The 24,387-nt window shown below is 36.2% G+C and overlaps 1 protein-coding gene across 2 annotated transcripts in view; it reads left to right on the top strand.

Moving 5' to 3' along the window:
• LOC123702355 (putative U5 small nuclear ribonucleoprotein 200 kDa helicase) overlaps positions 1–24,387 on the top strand; it is a 46,545-nt gene that overhangs the window by 440 nt on the left and 21,718 nt on the right. For both annotated transcript variants that reach the window (XM_045650090.1, XM_045650089.1), the window contains exons 2-23: positions 382–545; positions 1,556–1,757; positions 3,129–3,240; positions 4,088–4,215; positions 4,984–5,097; positions 5,870–5,986; positions 6,627–6,759; positions 7,704–7,834; positions 8,407–8,593; positions 9,733–9,866; positions 11,265–11,462; positions 12,671–12,815; positions 13,734–13,870; positions 14,849–14,955; positions 16,042–16,159; positions 16,983–17,080; positions 17,396–17,558; positions 17,886–18,063; positions 21,963–22,124; positions 22,783–22,918; positions 23,080–23,311; positions 23,868–24,045. In XM_045650090.1, the coding sequence (XP_045506046.1) occupies positions 382–545; positions 1,556–1,757; positions 3,129–3,240; positions 4,088–4,215; positions 4,984–5,097; positions 5,870–5,986; positions 6,627–6,759; positions 7,704–7,834; positions 8,407–8,593; positions 9,733–9,866; positions 11,265–11,462; positions 12,671–12,815; positions 13,734–13,870; positions 14,849–14,955; positions 16,042–16,159; positions 16,983–17,080; positions 17,396–17,558; positions 17,886–18,063; positions 21,963–22,124; positions 22,783–22,918; positions 23,080–23,311; positions 23,868–24,045 (3,274 nt within the window). The remainder of the gene's footprint in view (positions 1–381; positions 546–1,555; positions 1,758–3,128; positions 3,241–4,087; positions 4,216–4,983; positions 5,098–5,869; positions 5,987–6,626; positions 6,760–7,703; positions 7,835–8,406; positions 8,594–9,732; positions 9,867–11,264; positions 11,463–12,670; positions 12,816–13,733; positions 13,871–14,848; positions 14,956–16,041; positions 16,160–16,982; positions 17,081–17,395; positions 17,559–17,885; positions 18,064–21,962; positions 22,125–22,782; positions 22,919–23,079; positions 23,312–23,867; positions 24,046–24,387) is intronic.

Genomic DNA, 24,387 nt, shown 5'->3' with positions numbered 1-24,387 from the left:
TCAGTGATATTGAAATGTATAAGCAAAATTTAAATTATTAAATAACAAGGTACCACTAACATAATGGTTTTCCAAAGGTTTTCCAAAGGTTTTCCAAATGGCAATCAAACATAGTATTTAAGGCGTTAACCGTCAATACAATGCATACATAATATATTTTTTAATACTAATTGCATAGGTATATACCAAAAATCAACCTATACAATAAAATACATAGTCACTTTTTTCATTTTATGTATGTTATTGCTGTTACCATAATGCTGGTAAAATCTGTATAGATTTAACCCTCTATATATAAATAAAGAATTAAAAAAGCCTATACAATACCAAACTTTATTTGTACAAATCAAAATGGACACTTAACTAAACTTTACATTCCAGAACTCGAATCTCGTACTCCAAGCCGATGTGAGGCTTATAGAGAGACGTGGTCGCGATGAGGCGACCGGCGAGGTGTTGTCTCTCGCCGGCAAGCTCACAGGCACTCGCATGGGCGATAGAGCGCAGAGAACTAAACCAGATAAGGCTGAAGAACGGAAGGCGAAGTGAGTATTTTATATGTAAAGGAAGGTTAGAGTTTTGATACAGTGGAATCCATATTTTTTTTTGGTTTAATGGCATTCAATTTTAATTTTAATTAATTTCTATTCTTTATAAATTTATACAGTGGAATCCGTTTAAGATGACAGGAAGGAATATAACAAACATGTCATAATAAGCATATATAATACATTCAGTTCATTGTCATGACGTATCACATAACTCTCCAAAACACTGTCTCTTCAAATCAAATCATTTCGGTAACTATAACCGGACAATTTATTAAAAATAGATCACAATAGAAAACATGTAACTATAAACAAAGTCAAGTCATTCGATCGCTCGGGCGGGTCACGAGTGGCTGAGTTGGTGAGGCATCCGCCCCGGAATGGCGCGAAGGATGCGGGTTCGAGTCCCGCCTCGTGATCGAATTTTTTCTATTCTTTATAAATTTAAATTTATAAAGTCATTTCATCCAACTTTTTAAATAATTTTATATGAAAATCTAAATGAAAATTTGCTGAATAGTCCTACTAATATTATAAATGCGAAAGTTTGTGAGGATGTGTGTGTTTGTTACTCTTTCAAGCAAATACTACTGAACCGATTACAATGAAATTTAGTACACATATAGAGGGTAACATGGATTAACACATAGGATAGGTTTCATCCCGAAAATCCTACGGGAACGGGAACGATGCGGGTTTATTTTCACGCGGGTGGAAAGCTAGTATGTAATAAGCGGAGTTATAATAAAAGGATTCTACTGTATGTGGTAACTAGTGGTCGTTTTTACGATACTATGCTTGCAAACAACAAAAGCATTCTGTCACTCCTGCTGTTACAGACATAACAAATATATGTTATACCAGGTTAATGTTCAAAATTCTTCATGGTTAGGTTACTGTACTACACTTACTACTGTACTTTACAAACTTTAACAAAGAAATATTTCATCAACATGTCATATACTGTGGCAAACAAAGCCTTATATTGCAATCTTTAACATTAACAGACGACAAAAACGCGACGAAGCTACCTACGAGCTATCCAAATCTAAATCAGCGCGTACCGCATGGGCGGACGACACTCCAGCCGGCGTACTGTACCGACCGCGGGCACAGCATACGAGACACGCATATGAGTTACTACTAGCGTTCATACAGAGTGCGCTGGCTGATCAGCCCAGGGATATTTTGTGTGGGGCGGCTGATGAGGTAAGTGTTTGTTGCTATAGCAGTGTTTTTAGTGTGTTAAGTGTCATATAGAGTGCACTGGCTGGTCAAATGTGTCACATATTGAGCAGAACGGTGGATTAGGTATGTGTTTCTTGCTTTAACAGTGATTTAGCCATGATTTAGTGTAGCTTACATTCTGGCCGGTGTACTGTACTGCCCTCGGGCGCAACACACGAGACACGCGTACGATATGCTTCTGGCCTTCATACAGAGTGCGCTGGCTGACCAGCCGAGGGATATATTGTGTGGGGCGGCTGAGGAGGTAAGTGTTTGTTGCTATAACAGTGATTTGAGTGTCTTAAGTGTCATATAGAGTGCACTGGCAGATCAATCTGACATATATAAGGCGGGGCAGCTTATTATAGTCCTTTTCAGCTATGATGATTCCTGTGACACTTCATCGTGTTCCGAATTACGTATTTTATATTTAAAACGCCAAAATAATTTTAGTGCATAATATTTTTATTTTATGGCGGCATTACTACAAAAAATATAAAAATGAGACATCTTAAGCTTATAAATCAAAAACAGTATTGTTTAGTTTAATATAATGAAAAATAAAATAAAATAACACAAAAATATAATACCTACGCAACTCGTGTACATGAAATGGATCGTTGAAAAATCATAGAGTTGGAAAATCATATAATCAGCGCCCATCTTGTGATCGTTTGTCAATCGAGTCAATCGTCTGTACGAGTGCGTCAGCCTTGTATACAAGTTGCATTTTTATATTGATACTTTCCGTGGTATTCTGCTATTGTTACTAATTGTTATTGTTGACTTTTTGTTGCTGTTGTTTGCTAAGTTTCCTTAGTTAATTGATGGCGAAATGCCGAAAAAACTAATTTTGGTACATTATTCAAATCGATTTCATTTCCATATAAAATATTATCGATTATCGGAAACAATTGATATGATTTCAGTACAGACATCTCTACACGTGTCAAAAATCGATGTGTCACAGAAATCATCTTAGGTGGAAAGGACTATAGGTAGGTATTTTTCGCTTAACAGTATTTATGTGTGTAAGGAGTCATATTGAGTACGCTGGCCGGTAAATGGCATTGCAGCCGGTGTGCTGTACCGTCCGCAGGCACAGCACACGAGATACGCGTACGAGTTGCTACTTGCCTTCATACAGAGTGCGCTGGCGGCGGATGAGATAAGTTTATCATATTTTACACAATGATATAAGTGTGTTAGGTATCATATAGAGTGCGCTGACTGATCAGCTGAGATAGGTAAATGATTATACAAAAGTTATCTATCAATTCAAACATCATTAAAACCAGTCCAGCTATTTCTTAGCTACTCACAATATAACTAACCCCACTATTTTCTTTATAGGTACTTGTAGTGCTAAAGAATGACAAATTAAAAGATCCAGAGAGAAAGAAGGAAATTGAACTACTGCTTGGACCAATACCAGATGAGAGGTTCGCCCTGTTGGTTAATTTAGGTGAGATTTCCATTCTTTTCTGCAAAATATAATCTAAATTTGTTCGAACGCAAAGTGAATAGACATTTGTAATGTCAGCACGCTCTCGCCTAGACTACACTTGTCGCTTTCCACCGGCGAAGGCGGTTAAATGCTTGCCGAATCATGATTTAAAAAAAATGAAATAAAAAAATGTTTCTTTTTTAGTTAAAAAAACGTTAAAAAAAATTATTTGCACAATACTTATTTCTAGATTTATCTTATTAAAGTAGTCTATGTTTAGAAGCTCTTTCGAAACAGTATTTTTAATCTATACTATCTATACTTCTATACAAATTTTATAAAGAGGAAAGGTTTGTATGTATGTATGGTTTTCACGCATAAACTACTGCACCGATTACAATGAAATTTAGCACACATATAGAGGGTAACTTCGATTAACACATAGGCTAGGTTTTATCCCGGAAATCCCACAGAAACGGGAACTATGCGGGTTTCCTTTAAAAACGCGGGTGAAGCCGCGGGCGGAAAGCTTGTATTTTACTAAAATACGTAAAGAAAATTGCATTACCGCTCTGAGAAATTGGATAATTTGGAAAAGCCGTGTTTAAAGTAATACGTTCAAATATATTAATTTATAAATAATAGAAAAAAATTCCATCACGAGGCGGGACTCGAACCCGCATCCTTTCACGCCAATTCGGGGGCGGATCGAGTCCCGCCTCGCGTTCGAGTTTTTTCTATTCTTTATAAATTTATATTTATTTTTGAATGTCATAAAACCAAAAATATCAAATTTAAGTTAAATTAATAATTTAGACAAAAAAAAAACCTATAAGTTCAAAAAATACTTTATTTTTTGTTACAGGCAAGAAAATAACGGACTTCAATATAAGCACGTCAGCGGAGGGCAACACAGAGATTGACGAGACGTACGGTATCAATGTGCAGTTTGAGGAGTCTTCGGAGGAGGACGATGAGGATGCTTATGGAGAGGTAATCTATACTAATATTATAAAGCTGAAGAGTTTGTTTGTTTGAATGCGCTAATCGCAGGAACTACTGGTCCGATTTGAAAAATTATTTCGGTATTAGATAGCCCATTTATCGAGGAAGGCTATATATCATCACGCTAAGACCAACAGGAGTAGAGCCACGCGGGTGAAATCGCGGGGCACAGCTAGTATAGTATATTCATACAAGCTTTTGCTCGTGTTTTTGTCCCTTTGTGGATTAATTGCGAAGCCGAGTGAATCAACTAGTATGTCATAAATTTAGTATACGCCTTGTACTACTATTTTAGCCTCATGTATTTCATTCTAAGTACACTATTATCTTGAATTTGATATTTTTTGGTTTTACGGCATTCAAATCCATACTAATATTATAAATGCGAAAGTAACTGTCTGTCTGTCTGTTACTCAATCACGCCTAAACAACTGCACCAATTTTCATGAAATTTGGTATGGAGATATTTTGATACCCGAGAAAGGATATAGGCTACTTTTATCCCGGGAAAATGACGCAATCTCGGAAATTCCACGGGAACGGGAACTATGCGGGTTTTTCTTTGACTGCGCGGGCGAAGCTGCGGGTGGAAAGCTAGTGATTTATAAATATAAATTTATAAAGAATAGAAAAAATGGAATCACTCGTGAAGGTTGCGGGTTCGAGTCCCGCCACGTGATCAATTTTTTTTTGTATTTTTTATAAATTTATGCACTATAATTTTTTTTTTTTCTAATTAAAAATATTTGCTTCAAGGTGCGCGACGAAGAGAAAGAAGATGGCGATGGTTCTGACAATGAGAAAGAGAAGGAAAGCAGCGCCAGCGACGAGAGCGACGGAGAGGGGAAGAAGAATGCTATACATGCTAATGTTAGTGCTGTTTGTTTGTGTTGAAAATTTGTTTTGAAAAAAAAAATATGATTATTAAAATTTTGTAATAAGGATGACACATTTTTTTGAAGTGAAACTTCTTTATCGGGGTTGGAAAAAAATTTGGTGTAACATTTTTTCGTTACGCGTGACATTTTTCCGTTACGCGCCATCTTTTTTTTTATCCCTACTACGCGTGCTTCGACGTATTTCTGTAAAGTTGCATATAGTAAATTATTTTTTGAAAAATAAGGTCATAAAGAAGTTTCACTTCTTACGTGTGTACACTAGTACACGTACTCATATTTTTTTAATCATGATTAAACAATTTTTTTAATTTTTAGTTAGTTCGATTCCCGGTCGAAGCATTCGAAATTTTGAAAATCTTTGAATGCAGTTCTTTTTCTTTTTGAAAAGAAAGGAATGCGCTACCTCCAGTATTTCAAGTACTTTTCCTTGATAAAATTGAACATTGAAGACAAAAAAATAAATCTGTCCTCTTTATATTGTAAGGGTAGATAATATTATATACTAGATTTCCGCCAACGGCTTCGCTCGCGTTTTCAAAGAAAAACCCGCATAGTTGCCGTTCCTGTGGGATTTCCGGAATATAAAGTCTGTCTTATTCTGGGTCTTCAGCTACCTACATACCAAATTTCATTGCAATCGGTTCAGTTGTATTTGCGTGTTAGAGTAACAAACATACATACTCATAAATTTCATTTGCAATATTAGTATGATAATTAAAATTAAAACTTATTTAAAATTTCAGCTTTCCGAAGAGCAATCACAAAAGAGGAGAGACGCTACACTACACCCGATGGACATTGATGCGTATTGGTTGCAAAGAAGATTGTCCAGACACTTCCCAGATGCAATGCTGTCGCAGGTATATTTTTTGAAGTGAAACTTCTTTATCGGGGTTGGAAAAAAATTTAGTGTAACATTTTTTCGTTACGCGTGACATTTTTCCGTTACGCGCCATCTTTTTTTTTATCCCTACCACGCGTGATTCGACTTATTTCTGTAAAGTTGCATATATAGTAAATTATTTTTTAAAAAATAAGGTCATAAAGAAGGTTCACTTCTTACGTGTGTACTCTAGTACACGCACACATTTTTTTATTTATCTATACATATTACATATAATAAAATTGTAGGAAAGTCAAAACTGTATATTGAATTTTTTTTTTATAGTATACTTGATGCGATCTACAATCTATATCGAAGCCAAAAATATAGTTTTTAGAATTTTTGTCTGTTTGTCCGTATGTATATCCGGGTTAAATTCAAATATATTGTATATGTACCACATTTCCTTTACTGTTTTGTACAATGAAGTGTTATAAATAAATAAATAAATATTGCATTGATTTTCTGATGTAACCGCGGAGCAATGCGGGTAAAACCGCGGAGCGAAGCTAGTATTTTACTACTAACTTAAATTTAATATCATAATAAATAAGAAATTTTTAAGGTTTACTATTTGAAAATTTATGTTTTCTATTTATAATTACGTAATTTTTCAGGCGAAATCCAGTGAAGTATTACAAGCATTAGCTGAAGCGTCTGACGACAGAGACTTGGAGAATAGACTAGTGTTGTTGCTCGGATACGATTGCTTCGATTTCGTGAAGATATTGAACAAGTATAGATATATGAGTGAGTCGATTTTATTAATATTATTTTACTAGCTTCTGGCCGCGACTCCGTCCGCGCGGATGTCGGTCTTCGCGTGGATGGTTTATTTCTCCATTTTGAGTAACTCGGACAATGACATCTTATAAATATCTATTGGACCCAAATACGGCTAGGTCTATAATAATACGCAACGTGTGTTCGCGGTACCTACTATAGAACAACGTCTATGGATAACTGAAAAATTGAGATTAATTTTTTTTCTACGTATTTTTCCAGGATAAAAAGTATCCTATTTTACGCCCAGGATAATAAAATATATAATTATACCAAGTTTCATCGAAATCGAACCGGTAGTTTTCACGTGATGTCTTCACATACAGACAGACAGACAAAAATTTTTTTAATCACATATTTGGGTTTGGTATCGATCCAGTAACACCCCCTGCTATTTATTTTTCCAATATTTTCAATGTACAGAATTGACCCTTCTACAGATTTATTATATGTATAAATTTTACTTTATATACAACTCAACTAGCGACCCGCCCGCTTTGTCTAAAACCTAATAAATTATATACCTTCCTCTTGAATAACTATCTATTAAAAAAACACTACAAACACGCAGCAAAATCCGTTGCTTAGTTTTAAAGATTTAAGCATACAAAGGAAACTAGACAGTTAGTAAAACTACCCTTCATATTGAAATAAATAAAATCCATACTAATATTAATTATTATAAATGCGAAAGTAACTCTGTCTGTCTGCCTGTAACTTAATCACGCCTTAACTACTGGACCAATTTGCATGAAATTTGGTATAGAGCTATTTTGATACCCGAGAAAGGACATAGGATAGTTTTTATCCCGGAAATCCCACGGGAAAGGGAACTATGCGGGTTTTTCTTTGTCTGCGCGGGCGAAGCTGCGGGTGGAAAGCTAGTACTCTATATTTATTTATTTTTCTAGTACTATACTGCACGAAGTTAGCGTCATCCCAGTCGGAGAGCGAAAGAGCGTCGATACGAGACGAGATGTCGAAGCAGGCGCATCTACAGAAGATATTAGCTCAACTGGAGACGGGGAAAGGGGATGAGGAGGTTGGTTGGAGTTTGTGTTGAATATTTACGTATTATTATAAAGCTTAGAGTTTGTCTGTTTGTTTGAACGCGCTGAACGCGGGAACTTCTGGTCCATTTTAAAAAATTCTTTCTGTGATATTTTATTTTGTTTGCGTTCAAAGAAACAAACTATTCAGCTTTATAATATTAGTACAGAAAGTTACGTTTTTTTTAAGATCTGAAAGTTTCTATCAACACATTTTTCTCTAAACATTTACTTTTTTAAAAAAAGGAGGAGGTTATCATTTCGGCCGGTATATATATTTTTTAATGTATGTACACCGATTACTCCGAGGTTTCTGAACCGATTTACGTGATTCTTTTTTTGTTCGATGCGGGATGGTGTCGAATTATTGGTCCCATAAAAATTTTATTCGGATAGGCTCAGTAGTTTTTATTTTATGAGCATTTTTGTCTGTATTTCTAAATGTTGCAAGTGCAAGTTTGAAGTCGATTGTTTTTAACGTAGTTCTCTTGTACAAACTAACCTTTTTATTATACCCTCTTTAATACATTCACATAAATTTAATTAATTCCTTTAAAATTTCCAGATGAAAGAACAATCGGAACAGCCACGCAAACGTCAGAAGACAAGCGACCAAGCGAACTGGGGCGGTCAAGTTGCTGGCAACAGGAAGGTGCTGCAGTTGGAGGAGCTGGTGTTCGCAGCTGGATCACACCTGATGGCCAATAAACGGTGCCAACTGCCTGCTGGATCCTTCAGGAAGCAGAGGAAAGGTAACAGTTGAAATTTCCAACAGGAAAGGTTAGGCAGGGCAGGATAGTTGAGATTTTCCAGGAAGAAAAGTAAAAATATCTCAGGAATTTCCTGAAAAAAATGGTAAAAGTGTGCTTGGAAGCAGTGGAAAGGTAAGGAAAAAAATGGAAAAAATCAGGGAAATTTCTTGTAAAATTAGGGAAAAGTGTGGTTGAAAGCTACAGGGCGTCTATAAAAGGCGCTAGGTGTGTGTCCAGTTATAATGTAGTAGGATAGAAAAAATACGGGAGTTACTATGAAGTTATAAGCTAGTTAAGTAACTGGGGCGGTCAAGTTTTGCCAAGAGGAAAGGTTATGGAGGCTAGATAAGTTGGAATTTTCCAACAGAAAAGGTAAGGGAAAGATGGAATCTGGGAAATTTCCTATGTATGCATGTAATGACGTCATATTATTATTCACATCATTTTGCGTTTTCAAATTATAAGAATATTACGGTGGTCGCAATAGGAAACTATAGAGATAATATTCTTTCATGGTATTATAAAATCGCGCAAGCGAAATGTTTTCGCTACAGTACCCCTAGTGTGAGTTTGATCGAGTACGAAACGTTACTATCGCGTTTGCGTCACAGCCGAATTAGTATGGGAAATCGAACAGCGCCCCTAGCGGACGTATGGGGAAGCTTTGATTCCCCATACAAATTTCGCTGTGACGCAGACGCGATAGTAACGTTTCTTACTCGATGAAAACTCACACTAGCCACACAGAGCATATATTATACAAGTTTCTAGTCGAGTAGACTGGTCGAAGATCCTTCCTTTTTCGATGGAGGAATTCCACCTCCCACCACAATTATCAATTACATACATAATGTTTAAATTTCACTTATTCACTAAGGGCCGATTTCTCAATACCTGGTTAAAATTTATCCGTCCAATAAAGTATTACACGAACATTTTAAAATGTCACCTGTAAACTGTCAAATACGAACAATTAGAATACATTTTTGAAAGGGTAGTTTAATACGTTATTCGATGAATATGTTTTAACCAACGATTGAAAAATCAGCCCTAATAATATTATCGTGTAATACTTTATTGGACGGCTAAATTTTAACCAGGGATTAAAAAATCAGCCCTAAAACGAATGTATTCTCCAGGTTACGAAGAAGTACACGTGCCGGCGCTAAAGCCGAAACCGTTCGAAGAGGACGAAACGCTGGTGGCGATAGAGAAGTTGCCGAAGTATGTGCAACCGGCGTTTGAGGGCTTCAAGACACTGAATAGGATACAGGTTTGTTATATTTTGTAGCTCTTATTTAAAAAATGTTATTGTTACCTTAAAATTAAAGAAAGTTTTTACTTGAGAATTTGGAATGTTGGCTGTTAATTCAATACTAAGATATTTTAAGCAAGTTTACTTACAAAATATAGATGTAATAATCTGAATTAAAATTATAGTAGAGCCATTTTAAAAGGCAACATTTGACAGTTCAACACAATTCAACTTACTGATAAACCATTCTAAACATAATAAACAATTTCTGATTTAAAGAACTGACGTCGCTACAATTTTGTGTCAACAAACCTTTTTTCTTTTTAAATACCAGAGACGTTACTTTAAAAATCGAAATCTAACATCTAGAATTGAATGAATTGATTACTTGTTAATAAAAATCATCATAAATTAATAAATGCGTTGTGTTTTTTTAATTATGTATTATACTTGTCTTATTTTGCTCCTTAAATTTACCAAAGAAAGTATATTACTGGGACAGGGATTCGCCTGATGAATTTTAAAATTGACATGTGTTTCAAGTTCGAGTGACAAATGTTTCAAGTCCGTATCGATTAATTCACTTTAATCGATGTTTTTAAGCAGGTTACCTCTCTTCGAAGATAAAATTGATAGACGTCAAATGTAGCCTATTAAATTGGCTCGACTATAGTAAATAAACTATTATCCTTTTATTAAAAAAATGTTTATAATTGCTAGTAAGTACAATTTCATCACTTTTCAAGAATGTGTAATGGTAAATGAATATGGTTGCCAATACTTGCCCATATTGTTTGTTATTGTAACATTCATTTTTTTTCTTTCTTAAAAGTTAAATTTATGAATAAATAAATATTATTGAATTCTTTTTTATCTATCTAGATACGCATATAAAAAGTGGTGCTCAAAATCGACGAGAACTTACTAATGTGTTGTTATATGTGTTGTAATTAATTTGAAATTCCCGCTTTCCACATCCTACTAATCCTACTAATACTATAAATGCGAAAGTTTGTGAGGATGTGTGTTTGTTACTCTTTTACGCAAATTCTACTGAACCAATTACAATGAAATTTAGCACACGTATAGAGGGTAACTTGGATTAAAACATAGAATAGGTTTTATCCCGGAAATCCAACGGGAACGGGAACTATGCGGGTTTTCCTTTGAAAACGCGGGCGAAGCCGTGGGAGGAAGTCTTTTTAACTATTAACTAAAACTACGTAGCAGCGTTCTCTCACGCTTACCTGCTCGACGCTGCACTGTACGCTATTATAAAAAAGTGATTAATAAAACAAAGTATTAAGTAAAATACCTGTTTTATTGCAACAATATGCTTGCCATTTGCCAACACATATTATCTTGTATCCCCATTAGACAGATTTAAAACGAAAATCTTATTTTTACACTTTCCAGAGTCGCATATCAAAAGCGGCGCTAGAATCCGACGAGAACCTGCTAGTATGCGCGCCGACCGGTGCCGGCAAGACCAATGTTGCCCTCCTCTGTATACTGCGCGAGTTGGGAAAGCACGTGAACGACGATGGCACCGTCAATGTGGGAGATTTCAAGGCTATTTATGTGGCTCCGATGAGATCGCTCGTGCAGGAGATGGTGAGTGGGGAGAAGTGGGGAAAAAGTGGGAAAAAATGGGGAAAAAAATGGGAGAAATAAATAAATAAATCCTTTATTTGCATTTAATCATTGTATTTTAGGGTGTTATAACTTACAATATGTTACTTACAACATGTTTAGCCGTTATTTAGCAGCGTACAAATTATTTTATTACATATCTATAATCAAGGTGTCTAATTAGTTTGTCATTCATTCACATTATTCATTAAACAATAAAATTTTCAAAATTTATTATAACACTAGCAGTCCGCCCCGGCTTCGCCCGTGGTACATATTTACGTTTTCTCTACATAAGAACCATCCTCGTACTTCAAGGAATATAATAAAAAAAGAATTAACGAAATCGGTTCAGCCGTTCTCAAGTTATGCGCTTACCAACACATTTTGGGATTCATTTTTATATATAAGAAAGAAGATACATTATAGAGAATAGGGCAGGGTTGGGTGCAAAGGTGGGCGGAGTTAGTTCCGGAGGTAGATTTGTTTAGGAAAGGCTAGGAAGTGCATAAAAGTGGGAGGGAAAAGGGAAAAAAATGGGGAGAATAAGGCAGGGGTGGGTAGAAAGGTAGTTACAGCTACGATAAACGTACGGGGTAGATTTATTATGGAAAGGATAGAAATGGGGAGTTTTGTTAATGTTCATTTAACTCTCATGACAGCAACACATCCACTTCCCAGTGGGGTTGATGCATATGGGCGGAGTGTATCGCACAACACCAGTCGACGTGTCTGCTCGTTTGCTATCCTTTATAAAAAAAGACGGGTTGCACTCCGGGAGTGCCGGCAGAAGTGAAAACTTGATTATTAACGTTGAGCATGTTTGATATCCATCCGTCTTACGCTTTTTCGATCAGGCCACGTGTCCTGACGCGAGTTTAAGATTTTATACCCAACGCCGCTAAAGAAGTTTTCACTTCAAAAAATTGGTTGTCTGTAAAGTCGGTTTACTGACGATAGTTGAACGTGACAACGTCTTTAGGCCGATTGTGCTTCTTTGTCGCTCGTTCCGCGCTCTCGCTTGCACTTCAAGCCTTACGGAACGCCTCAGAGCGAGGTAACGCCGCATGAGTCATGTTTTTTCGTGCGTGCAGCCGGCTCTATCGAATTATAAGACGTTATCACGTCAAAAAAACTTTACATTAAGATACTCTTCACATTAATTTTTACGTTAATTTACTTTTCACCAGGTGGGCAACTTCAGCAAGCGCCTAGCGGCATACAACATGAAGGTATCCGAGTTAACGGGCGACCATCAGCTCACCAGAGAGCAGATAGACGCGACACAGTTGATCGTTTGTACGCCGGAGAAGTGGGATATTGTTACTAGGAAGGGTGAGTGGGGGGGGGGAATATGGCACTTTAACGCCGTTAGTACACCGACGCATTCGTCTGCAAAACTACTGCGTAGCGAAATATCTGCGGAACGTTAGTAAACAGCAATGTTTTCGCAACTTTTTCGCAATGCCAATGTGTAATGGCCAATTCGCAGGTCCTTGCGAAACAATACTGACAAGGACGCAACTATTTCATCTATCTATGTGCTAGAGTGAGACAGATAATATGCGAAATCCTGCCATACTACTGACAGATTTTTCGTTGTTTCGTTACTGCACGCGAATGCGTCGGTGTACTAAAGGCGTAAAAGGGGAGGGGAAAGAATTACCAAATTTACTATATTATGTATAGTCAAAGTAATGATTAATATATTTTAAGCAGTGTTTGTATTTTATGATAGAATCAGGCAAAATAGAAAATTATTGATACACGAAAAAAAAAACTTTCTTTTCGAATGATATTGCATACGAAATTGTCACTAAAATATCATTAACTTATCTATTTTTAGGTAAATCGCATAGTACTTAAAATTATATAGTATAAGCATGGCTAATCAATAATATTTTTAATGATATAAAATTTTTATGTCTATAAAAAATGTGTGCGTGTACTAGTGTACACACGTAAGAAATGAAACTTCTTTACGACCTTATTTTTCAAAAAATAATTTACTATATGCAACTTTACAGAAATACGTCGAATCACGCGTGGTAGGGATAAGAAAAAGATGGCGCGTAACGGAAAAATGTCACGCGTAACGAAAAAATGTTACACTAAATTTTTTTACCCCGATAAAGAAGTTTCACTTCAAAAATTTATTAATATATGCGCGGGTGACTCTCAATGCTTTTTGCGCTTGTACATGAGAGAGTCATGAGCTTTGAGGACCTAATTGACGATTTTTTTCTTCACCAGGCGGTGAAAGATCCTTCACCAATCTAGTGCGTTTGGTGATCATCGATGAAATACACTTACTGCACGATGAAAGAGGTCCAGTTCTAGAAGCGCTCGTAGCGAGAACGCTACGTACAGTCGAACAAACGCAGGAAGCTGTGAGTATAACACCCTGTATACTTGTATAACATAAAAATTATCTGTATAACTAAGCCTCTAAAAACAATAATGCTCGAATAGATACAAAGAAGCCGTGAGTATAACACCCTATATAATTGTATAACGTAAGTAACAGTCTGTATAACATAAGAAACACGCTGTATAAATGACAGAAATATCCAGTTTTGAAATTGATATTTTTGGTTTTATGGCATTCAAATGCTTTATAAATATAAATTTATAAAGAATAGAAAAAATTCGATCACGAGGCGGGACTCGAACCCGCATCCTTTCGCGCCATTCCGGGGCGGATGCTATTTTCTATTCTTTATAAATTTATATTTTTAATCCCTCAGCCCCCGGAATCACAGACACAATAGAAAATCTATTGTGTCGTGGTCTCATTGGGCCGCTCGGTCAATGGGATAAAGCATTTGAATGCCATAAAACCAAAAATATCGATTTCTACAAAAAAGGTCGTGTTACATCGTTACAATATTGTATTCACTGAAAAACAAGAGTCACACTGTATAACTGCTAGATACATTTAAATTTTTGTTTTTTAATTATTAATCTAATACAGTTTTACCACCACCCTCTGTCATAATTTTATGTTTTTACCTATCTTGCGTTTAGTTGCCTGGAAGAGATGGGTACTAAAGCCATAAGGCCGCCATTTGTGCATGTCTCTCTTCTGTATATGTATGTCTTTTTTCTGTTTGTAATGGTGTACAATAAAGCGTTCTCATTCATTTATTCATACATTCTGTATAATTGTATAACACAAGATACACCCTGTATAACAGTATAGAAACCTGTATAACTGTATACTTTATCGGCCTTTATGCTACATTGCAAAACTTCACGGCCTTGAATTACAACTTATGCTATTCAAAAATCTTTTTTTACTGTATACCACATGAAACACTCGTTATAACTGTATACCCCTGTATAACTGTATACTATATTACACACAGGTGCGTCTAGTAGGGCTGTCAGCCACACTACCGAACTACACGGACGTAGCCGCGTTCCTTCGCGTCAAACCGGAGAAGGGCTTGTTCTATTTCGATAATTCTTTCAGGTAAATATATTATTATCGTAAGTGGCTTTCTTATTGTGTTGTTTGTTAAATTGAGGGATTAGCTAGGACAAATTGACAAAAAAATATTTGGAAACACGCGCATACACACAGTACGCAATACGCATACGTATTGTATTTAGTTTAAAATTGTTCTTTTGTAAGTTAATCATGTTCCTTTTTAACCGACTTCAAAAAAAAGGAGGAGGTTATCAATTCGGCCGGTATATTTTTTTTTTATGTATGTACACCGATTACTCCGAGGTTTCTGAACCGATTTACGTGATTCTATTTTTGTTCGATGCGGGATGGTGTCGAATTGGTCCCATAAAAATTTTATTCGGATAGGCCCAGTAGTTTTTATTTTATGAGCATTTTTGTCTGTAGGTATTTGTAAATTTTGCAAGTGCAAGTTTGAAGTCGGTTGTTTTTAACGCAGTTATCACTTGTATTTCATTACTATGTATTAATTTAAAAATAATTTTCTTCCATTTTGCCATTTATATTTTACTAGCTTCGGCTCGCGGATTCGCCCGCTTGTTGCTTTGATAAAAGGTAGTCTATGTTCTTTCTCAGGGTCTAAAGATTGTCTGTGCCAAAAAACATGTGTGTTGTCTGTCTGTTTGTCTATTACGCTTTCCCGCTTAAACCTCTCAACCGATTTTGATTAAATTTGGCACAGACAATCTTTAGACCCTGAGAAAGAACATAGGCTACCTTTTATCAAAACACCACGCCGGCGAAGCCGCGGGCGGAACCTAGTATTTTATAATTCTGCGATATTTGAAGTGTTTTTCTAATCTATAATTTAAATTACGGGAGATGTAGTTAACAATATTTTTAATATATTTATGACAAAATTAATATCTATATATATATAAAACTCAAAGGTGACTGATATAGTGATCTATCAACGCACAGCCCAAACCACTGGACGTATCGGGCTGAAATTTGGCATGCAGGTAGATGTCATAACGTAGGCGTCCCCTAAGAAAGGATTTCCCGAAATTCTTGCGGGAACGGGGAAAAACGGGGATGCACGTACAAAGTCGTGGGCGTGAGCTAGTTACAAATAATATTATTTTTCAGGCCAGTAGCGCTAGAACAACAGTACATCGGTGTGACCGAAAAGAAGGCGCTCAAACGGTTCCAAGTCATGAACGATATTGTATACGAAAAGGCGATGGAACACGCGGGAAGGAATCAGGTAAGAAATTATTAGAAACTAGCTTTCCGCCGGCGGCTCCGCCCGCGGTTTCAAAGAAAAACTCGCATAGTTCCCGTTCCCGTGGAATTTCCGGGATTAAACCTATCCTATATTACTCTTGGATAATGTAGCTTTCGAGTGGTGAAAGAATTTTTAAAATCGGACCAGTAGTTTATGAGCCTATTCATTACAATCAAACAAACAAACAAAGTTTTCCTCTTTATAATATTAGTGTAGATAAAACAAAGAACAAATTATTTTGATTTAAATTTATTATTCCGTGATCGTGACCCATGATCATATCAAACATTTTTTAACATAGTTTTAAGGAATACAAACATTTATATGGATGAAAATCTGAATTAAATTAAAAAAAAAAAAAAATAATAATTTACATACAATATTTAAGTTGAAAATGGCAACCAATATACTAAAATTGTGAGGGGATTCTAAAGCCTGTAACACAGTTTTGAACTAACACAGGCTTTAATTTGCCCAAATTTTAACCGTATTATTTTAAAACTTTTTCAATAAAGATTTTTTTCTATTTTCTATTTTTATTAAAAATCAACCTACCTACCTTACCTACCATTTACTTCCTTCCATTTTAATTTTAGACATTCAAAAGTACAAAAATTCCCATTCAGATGAAAATTCGTAAAATTGTTCGAAACGTTGTAACAAAAATTTAAAACTCCCCATTATTCCGGCAATTGAAAAAAAAATTCGATATTAGAAAAAAATGGTATTCATGATTTTTACCGAAACATTTTTTTTTTTAATTACGTCAAGCCAAAATTCTGTAGAATACTATTTTTTCCAGATCCTAGTGTTCGTCCATTCTCGCAAGGAAACCGGAAAAACGGCGCGCGCCATACGCGACATGTGCCTAGAGAAAGATACGCTGGGGCACTTTTTGAGGTAAGGTCTTATTTAATTCTTTATTTTGAACAAGCTGTCCGCCCCGGCTTCGCCCGTGGTACATATCTATATATATAAAACTCAAAGGTGACTGATATAGTGATCTATCAACGCACAGCCCAAACCACTGGACTTATAGGGCTGAAATTTGGCATGCAGGTAGATGTCATAACGTAGGCGCCTAAGAAAGGATTTTAGAAAATAAAGGTGTAAAATAGGGGATGAAAACTTATACCATGAAAATTTTTCTTTTCCACCCAAGTAAAGCTGCGGGCAACAGCCTGCAGCATAGTTTAATATAATATTAACCCACAGAGAAGGCTCAGCCAGCGTCGAAGTGCTGCGTACGGAAGCTGAACAAGTGAAAAACCCGGAATTGCGCGAACTATTGCCTTACGGTTTCGCGATACATCACGCGGGCATGAGCAGAGTGGACAGGACGTTGGTCGAGGATCTGTTCGCCGATCGGCATATACAGGTTGGTTGATTGACTGGTAGTTTTCCAATTACAGCACTAGAGCGCATTATGCGGCATAATGCTTAACGTTGAATGTTCCAACTACAGCAACGCTTCGCACATTCGAGCACTCTTAAAAGTAAAGCGCGTGATGCGTGCAATCGATGCCAACTCAGTGACAGAATTTTGTGACAAAATAAAAAATGTGTTTTGTGACTTAGGTCCCAAAAATGTTTTTTTTTTCATAAAAAATGTGTTTTGTGACTTAGGTTCCAAAAAATGTTTTTTTTTTTTTTTTTTTACATAAAAAAATGTGTTTTGTGACTTAAAAACTGTTATTTTTCCCAGGTGCTAGTTTCAACCGCAACCCTTGCTTGGGGTGTGAACTTACCCGCACATACAGTAATAGTGAAGGGCACGCAAGTGTACAGCCCGGAGAAGGGCAGGTGGACGGAGCTGGGCGCGTTGGACGTGCTGCAGATGCTGGGAAGGGCTGGTCGGCCGCAGTACGACACCAAGGGCGAGGGTGAGTGTGTACTGGGGTCACGCAAGTGTACAGCTCGGAGAAGGGCAGATGGACGGAGTTTTGTACTTTACTATGTATCTGTGCCTCGCGGTTTTACCCGCATTTGTGATGAGCCTAGCTATACATACAGAAAAACAGACAAAAATTCGAAAACTTTATTTACAAGAATTCTTTAAAAATATATATATATATATATATATATATAGATATCTCCACGGGCACTATGTTGATCAAACGTGCCATATAGTTAGTAATTATTTGATCCGTTTTCACTTGTTGATCCGGTTGGTATTTGTGGATCCATTGCCACATCACCGTCCGTATGTGGATCCGAACGGAGCCACAAGTGTCACCATCAGTAATAATAATAATTACGTGCTTTTTATACAAATCCACCTTTTTTGCGTTTTAGCTCTTGTTGATCCGATTCAAATGAGCCAATCAGAGCCCACCGAGCTCAGCCATTGGTCGCTTGCGGCCTTAGCCACTTGAAGGTTTAAAGACATTTATTCCCGTTATAAAAACGTATGTTGCCGTTCGCCTTCCATAATTTGTTCGGATCTTTGGGAGGGCAAGATAGCTAGCTCGTCTATTAGGATAGTGACGATTTGATGTTGAGATTATAATATTTGTATTTATGTTTTTATGTAGCGATTTGCGGATGAACATACACGTATCATAAAGGTATAATTGTTTTAAATTCATTATTTTAGTGTCGTCGTAGATTTTATTTGTAGAAGTTAAAAAAGGATAGTTAAAGATAGTTTTAATGATTTTATTTTGTAAAATTTGGAGTGGCGCTAATTTATTTTTGTAAGCACTCCCCCATACTTCTATTAAATACATTAGGTGCGGCTTTACTAACGTGTTGTAGATGGTGTGGCGTAATTTATGAGGAAGGCAAGAAGTAATATTACGCAGAGATCTAAGAAGTGCTGATGATTTATTTTTCAGAGAGCTGCCGATTCGCAAATCTAGGTTATTTCTCGTGGGTTTTATGTTCTAATACAACACCGTTAATTTTAAGTGGAGCGTGTGGTGGAATAATTTTTCTATGAGCTTTGAATTTAGATATATTATTTATTTTGCATTGAAACCATTTATTTAATTCATTTTGTGCTTGCGCTATCATGTCATGTATAGAAGGACCAAAATAAAACAGACAGGTGTCATCCGCATAGTGTTAGGTGACCATTTAGCTTTAAATCTTGTAAATTATTAATATAAATTAAAAAAAGCAATGGGCCTAGAATCGAACCTTGGGGTACGCCACATGTAATTGGTAAGGGAATGCTATCGTGGTTATCTATTTTAACTATTTGTGATCGATTTTTTAAATATGATTTCAGCATTCATGCTTTACCATTAATGTTAATTGATGTTAATTTCTTTATTAAAAGTTCGTGAGAAACGGTATCGAAGGCCTTTTGTAGGTCAATAAACACTCCCAAAACTATATTGTTTGCGTCAATGTTCTGTTTTATTTTAATAGTTAGGTCCATAGTCGCTCACAGAGCTCACTTTTTGGCTTAAATTCGTATTGACGCACTGAATTAAAATTAAATGAGTCTAAATATTTTTGTAATCTCGTGTGTAAAATCTTCTCCAATATTTTGACAATACTGGCAAAACTGAATACTCACTCTTATAGATAGGAGTTACCTTCGCTATTTTTAACGAGTCCGGAAAACGTCTATGACTTATGGCTCGGTTAAAACAGTCGCTTAAAGTATGATTTAATTTTTCTTTGATGCATTTAATTGCTTTTGTAGTAATACCATCAAGACCTGTACTACAGTTTGAAGTAAGTTTTTAAGCTTATTTATAATTATATATTTTTACTGGCTTCGGTAGGTCTGAACTTATTAGTGAGGTAATTTTTAAAATTTCGTAGTTGTCTTTAGATTTCCTCTCCTCTGAATTATAAGATGTCTTTCTGGGAAACCAGTAAAAATTACATTTTTTTCGCGGCTCTTTCTGTGCCGTAGTTCCTTGATTAAGTTTTAATTTATATGAAGTTGATTTTTAGACGTAAAACCCGATGGGTTGGCTGACTGATTTATTGATTGAAGATTTAATTCCAGTGATTTTATTTTACTCTCACCCTGGTTTATCTGGGATTCTAATTGAGAAATAGCACTCTTCAATATGTTTTGTTCAGTAATTATCATACATGCTGATGACTTAATTTCATTGATTTGATTCGTATTTTGGCGAATTAAATTCAAAGATTGTTCGTTCGACGATTTAATTTCTGTAATTTGTATTTTTACCTCAGAAATGTTTTCATGAATTTTGTTTACTATTTGTTTATTTGAGCAGACATATTTTTCAAGTAATAAATACGGCTCAACTCCGACCGAATATCCTTCATATCATCACTAAATCTGCAATCTTGTTCTAGCGGTTGTTTCCGTTTTCTGTAAGTAATTTGAGTATCAGTTGGCGTAGAACTCGTAGAAAACGAACTTAGCTTCGATAGATCGGGATGCGATCCACCGGCAGTACCCACTGCATGTTGGCGATCTGCGTACACTCATATTTACTCCGCAATGGATAATTTGTGCAGGAATATGAGTCGTCATTTGTTTGACCTAAATCTAACATTTTAATTATTTTATCAGATTGATGTCAGAACCAGGGCAAAGGCGAACGCTACACGTCAACAAATATTATGATAATTATCTTGATATTTACTGATGTATCTTAGGAGAGATCACAGCACACCCTACACCATCAATACTGACGGCAAGATAAATATAGCGATCTAGGTCCTGGGATCAGATCACAAGGATTTCCAGAAATCCAGCGATATATTTTGATCGGTCAATACACTACCCTACACGTCAATAAATATCGTAATCCGATAGTAAATATTGACGGATCACGTGAAGCGTTCGCGAAAGAGTTGCCCTGATTCAAGTGGTAGGTTGTTATTTGTAGGTTGCATACTACTTGAGAATTATCACCGTCACTGTATGACGAAAGGTTCGTCCAAATATCTATCTTTTTAGGGTTCCGTATTTTTAGTTTCACAACGTTTTCAATAAGTTTCAATTGAATACGGTCGACTTCTTCAACTTCCATAAAACTCAGGAGATTTTTTGCTAGCCCTAATTTCATATCTCCATGTCAATGTCAAGCAAGTGCATATAAATGAAACAGATCAACATACGACTTATGATTTGGTATATAAAACGAAGTCAAGAAGTGTTTGAGCATTTCAAAATTTGAACCGTTATGGAGTCGAGTTCGTCTAGTCTAGGCGGATTTAGCAATGTATGGAATATTAACTAACTATAATATATTTGTGTACGGAGCCAACAAATACTGTAGTGTTTACGAAAAAATAATCTATGTTACTTAATATACAGTTTCGTTTTGTCGGATCAAATAAAGCTGTAATTTTGATAATATATATGGATCTGATCAACATACGACTTTGGATTTGGTATATAAAACGGAGCCAACAAGTGTTTATGGGTTTCTGAATTTCGGCCGTTACGGAGTCGATTCAGTTCAAGATCTTAGCAATAAAAATGTTGAGTATATCAATTTCTCCATGAATACGATTGGCAACATCGCCCAAAACTTTGCGCCGTTGCCACTCCGGGCAAGATCTATGCAACCGGAGTCGAGTAATATGGGGGAAAAGGTGGAGTCAGGAATGCACGGCAGTCAGGCTGGATCAACTTAGTGCCCAAGTTGGTATTTATATATATATATATATATATATTCACTTATCAGAAATTACTTGGTTACATTTATCAATCTACTTATTCATCCCTCTATATATTCAACAAATAAATATTACTGTGTTCATAAAATTTGTAATATGAAGGTTTGGTTAACAATTGAGCTAATATGTAGTTTTAATAAACCTTAATTGCAATTTTCAGGTATCCTTATAACGAATCACTCGGAGCTGCAATACTACCTGTCGCTGCTGAACCAGCAGCTGCCGATCGAGTCTCAGCTTGTCAGCAAGCTGCCGGATATGCTGAACGCTGAGATCGTGCTCGGTTCAGTGCAGAGCGTGCGCGATGCTGTGACGTGGCTCGGTGAGTGGGGTATTGGGGCATGGGGCAAAAGGGAAGATAAGGGGTATGGGTCAAAAAGTATGATAGGGCAGAAGTGTGAAGTGATGCAGACGTGCAAAGTGGGGCAGACTGTGAAGTGGGGCAAGAGGCTTGTGGGCACACGTGTAAAGTTGTTATTTTATCTACTTATAAGTGTCTCCCTGTGTACTACCAAATAATGTATTTTTTCTCACTCTTTCGTACCGCGATAGAATGTTGATGAAGTTTCTATTATTTCCAAATATAATAAAACAATGCTGTTTTTGCGAATGAAATAATAAATAAATGCTGAACACTGAAAATCAGTGCGGTCTTGTTGCAGGAATATAACCTTGAGTTTTTTTTTTTTTCATTTTTCCCAAAGGACACTGCTATTTTGTAGTTTTTTCTATTATGGCTTCTTTTTGGTCAAAAATATTCTATATAACATCTTTTACTAACCATATACGAACAAATAAACATATTTGATTAAATATTTTTTTTTTATGTTTTTGCCCTTTAAAAAGGTTTCTTTGTAAAAATAAGCCCAAATTCCAACAAGTTACACATATACACTTGGCGTGAAAGGATGCGGGTTCGAGTCCCGGCTCGTCGAATTATTTCTATTCATTATAAATGTATAATATTTATAAATTTATAGGCTACACATACCTATACATACGGATGCTGCGACAGCCCGCGCTCTACGGGATCCCCGCTGAGAAAATGCAAGATGACAACTTGTTAGAGTTGCACAGAGCCGATTTAGTGCACACGGCCGCTAGTTTGTTGGACAAGTGAGTTTTTGAAGTTATACCTCTTTTGGCGCGATGGAGAAAAATGATGAGAGTGAATTTTTACGATGCGCGCGCACACCTTTTTGTGTGTGTGTGTGTGTAATATTTAATGTTTATATTTTTTTTATCCTATTATAAATTATTCTCTTATTTCCATCCAGGGCCGGACTAATAAAATACGAACGCAAATCGGGCCACTTCCAACCGACCGAACTGGGTCGTATAGCCTCACACTTCTACTGTACATATGAGACAATGCAGAACTACGGGCAACTGTTGAAGCCGACCCTGGGCGAAATTGAGTTGTTCCGTGTGTTCTCGCTGTCGGCTGAGTTTAAAAATATCACTGTGAGGGATGAAGAGAAGCTGGAGTTGCATAAGCTGATGGAAAGGGTGAGTTGGGCCAGGGGACTGATTATATGCAGAGAGTTTCTATAGTTTTATTTTTATGCAGAACAAGTTATGCCCATCTGATATTTTTGCATAGATTTCTCGAAATGGTAAAGGGTTTATTGGATAAAGAAAGAGAGAGAAATATTTAATAAAGTTCTGGATATGTTCTTATCAGCTTTGTCAATTTAAGGAAAGTTACGCCAAAAAGTGTTCAATAGCCTATCAGAGACATTATATGAAGAGGTAAAACAGGTCCTTAAATTTAAAATATGATTAAATGGTCTCGGGTACCTTAAATTGTAACAAAATACAGCTGCAAGTTTAACAACACCAATTCTTGTTATTTACAATATTTTTCACATACATTTGTGTATTTAATAACTCAGGCTCCGGACCCACAGACACAATAGAAGATCTATTGTGTCTAGGACCGATCGGGCCGCTTGGGGCTCAATGGGTTAACACAATTTTACAATTTTCATATGTGTGAGGAAGCTACTTAAAGCATTCTTTTTTATATGCGGCTTGAAATAAACAAACTATTCTTATCCCTCAGGTACCAATACCCATAAAAGAGAGTATAGAAGAGCCATCTGCAAAAATTAACGTGCTGTTACAAGCGTATATATCGCAGTTGAAACTAGAAGGTTTCGCGCTAATGGCCGATATGGTGTACGTCACGCAGTCTGCGTGTAGATTGCTGCGTGCTATATTCGAGATTGTGCTGCATAGAGGTGAGTGGCACTGACTGGGGACTGATGCATAAAACATAAGAGAGTGAAAGAGAAATAATGATCAGAAGTCAGTCTCGCATAAGATGTGCGCCGTTGCACACGTTAACTAGGCCTTATAAAAAATTATAGTCGAGCCAATTTAATAGGCAACATTTGACGTCTATCAATTTTATCTTCATAGGGTGGTAACCTGCTTAAAAACATCGATTAAAGTAAATTAATCGATACGGACTTGAAACATTTGTCAATCGAACTTGAAACACAATATGTCAATAATTTATGATAATTTTTATTCCCAAGTAATCAATGCATTCGATTCTAGATGTCAGATTTCGATTTTTA

Source organism: Colias croceus, chromosome 23, assembly GCF_905220415.1.
Source record: "Colias croceus chromosome 23, ilColCroc2.1".
Taxonomy (NCBI): Eukaryota; Metazoa; Arthropoda; class Insecta; order Lepidoptera; family Pieridae; genus Colias; species Colias croceus.
This window is presented reverse-complemented; position numbering and strand designations above follow the sequence as displayed.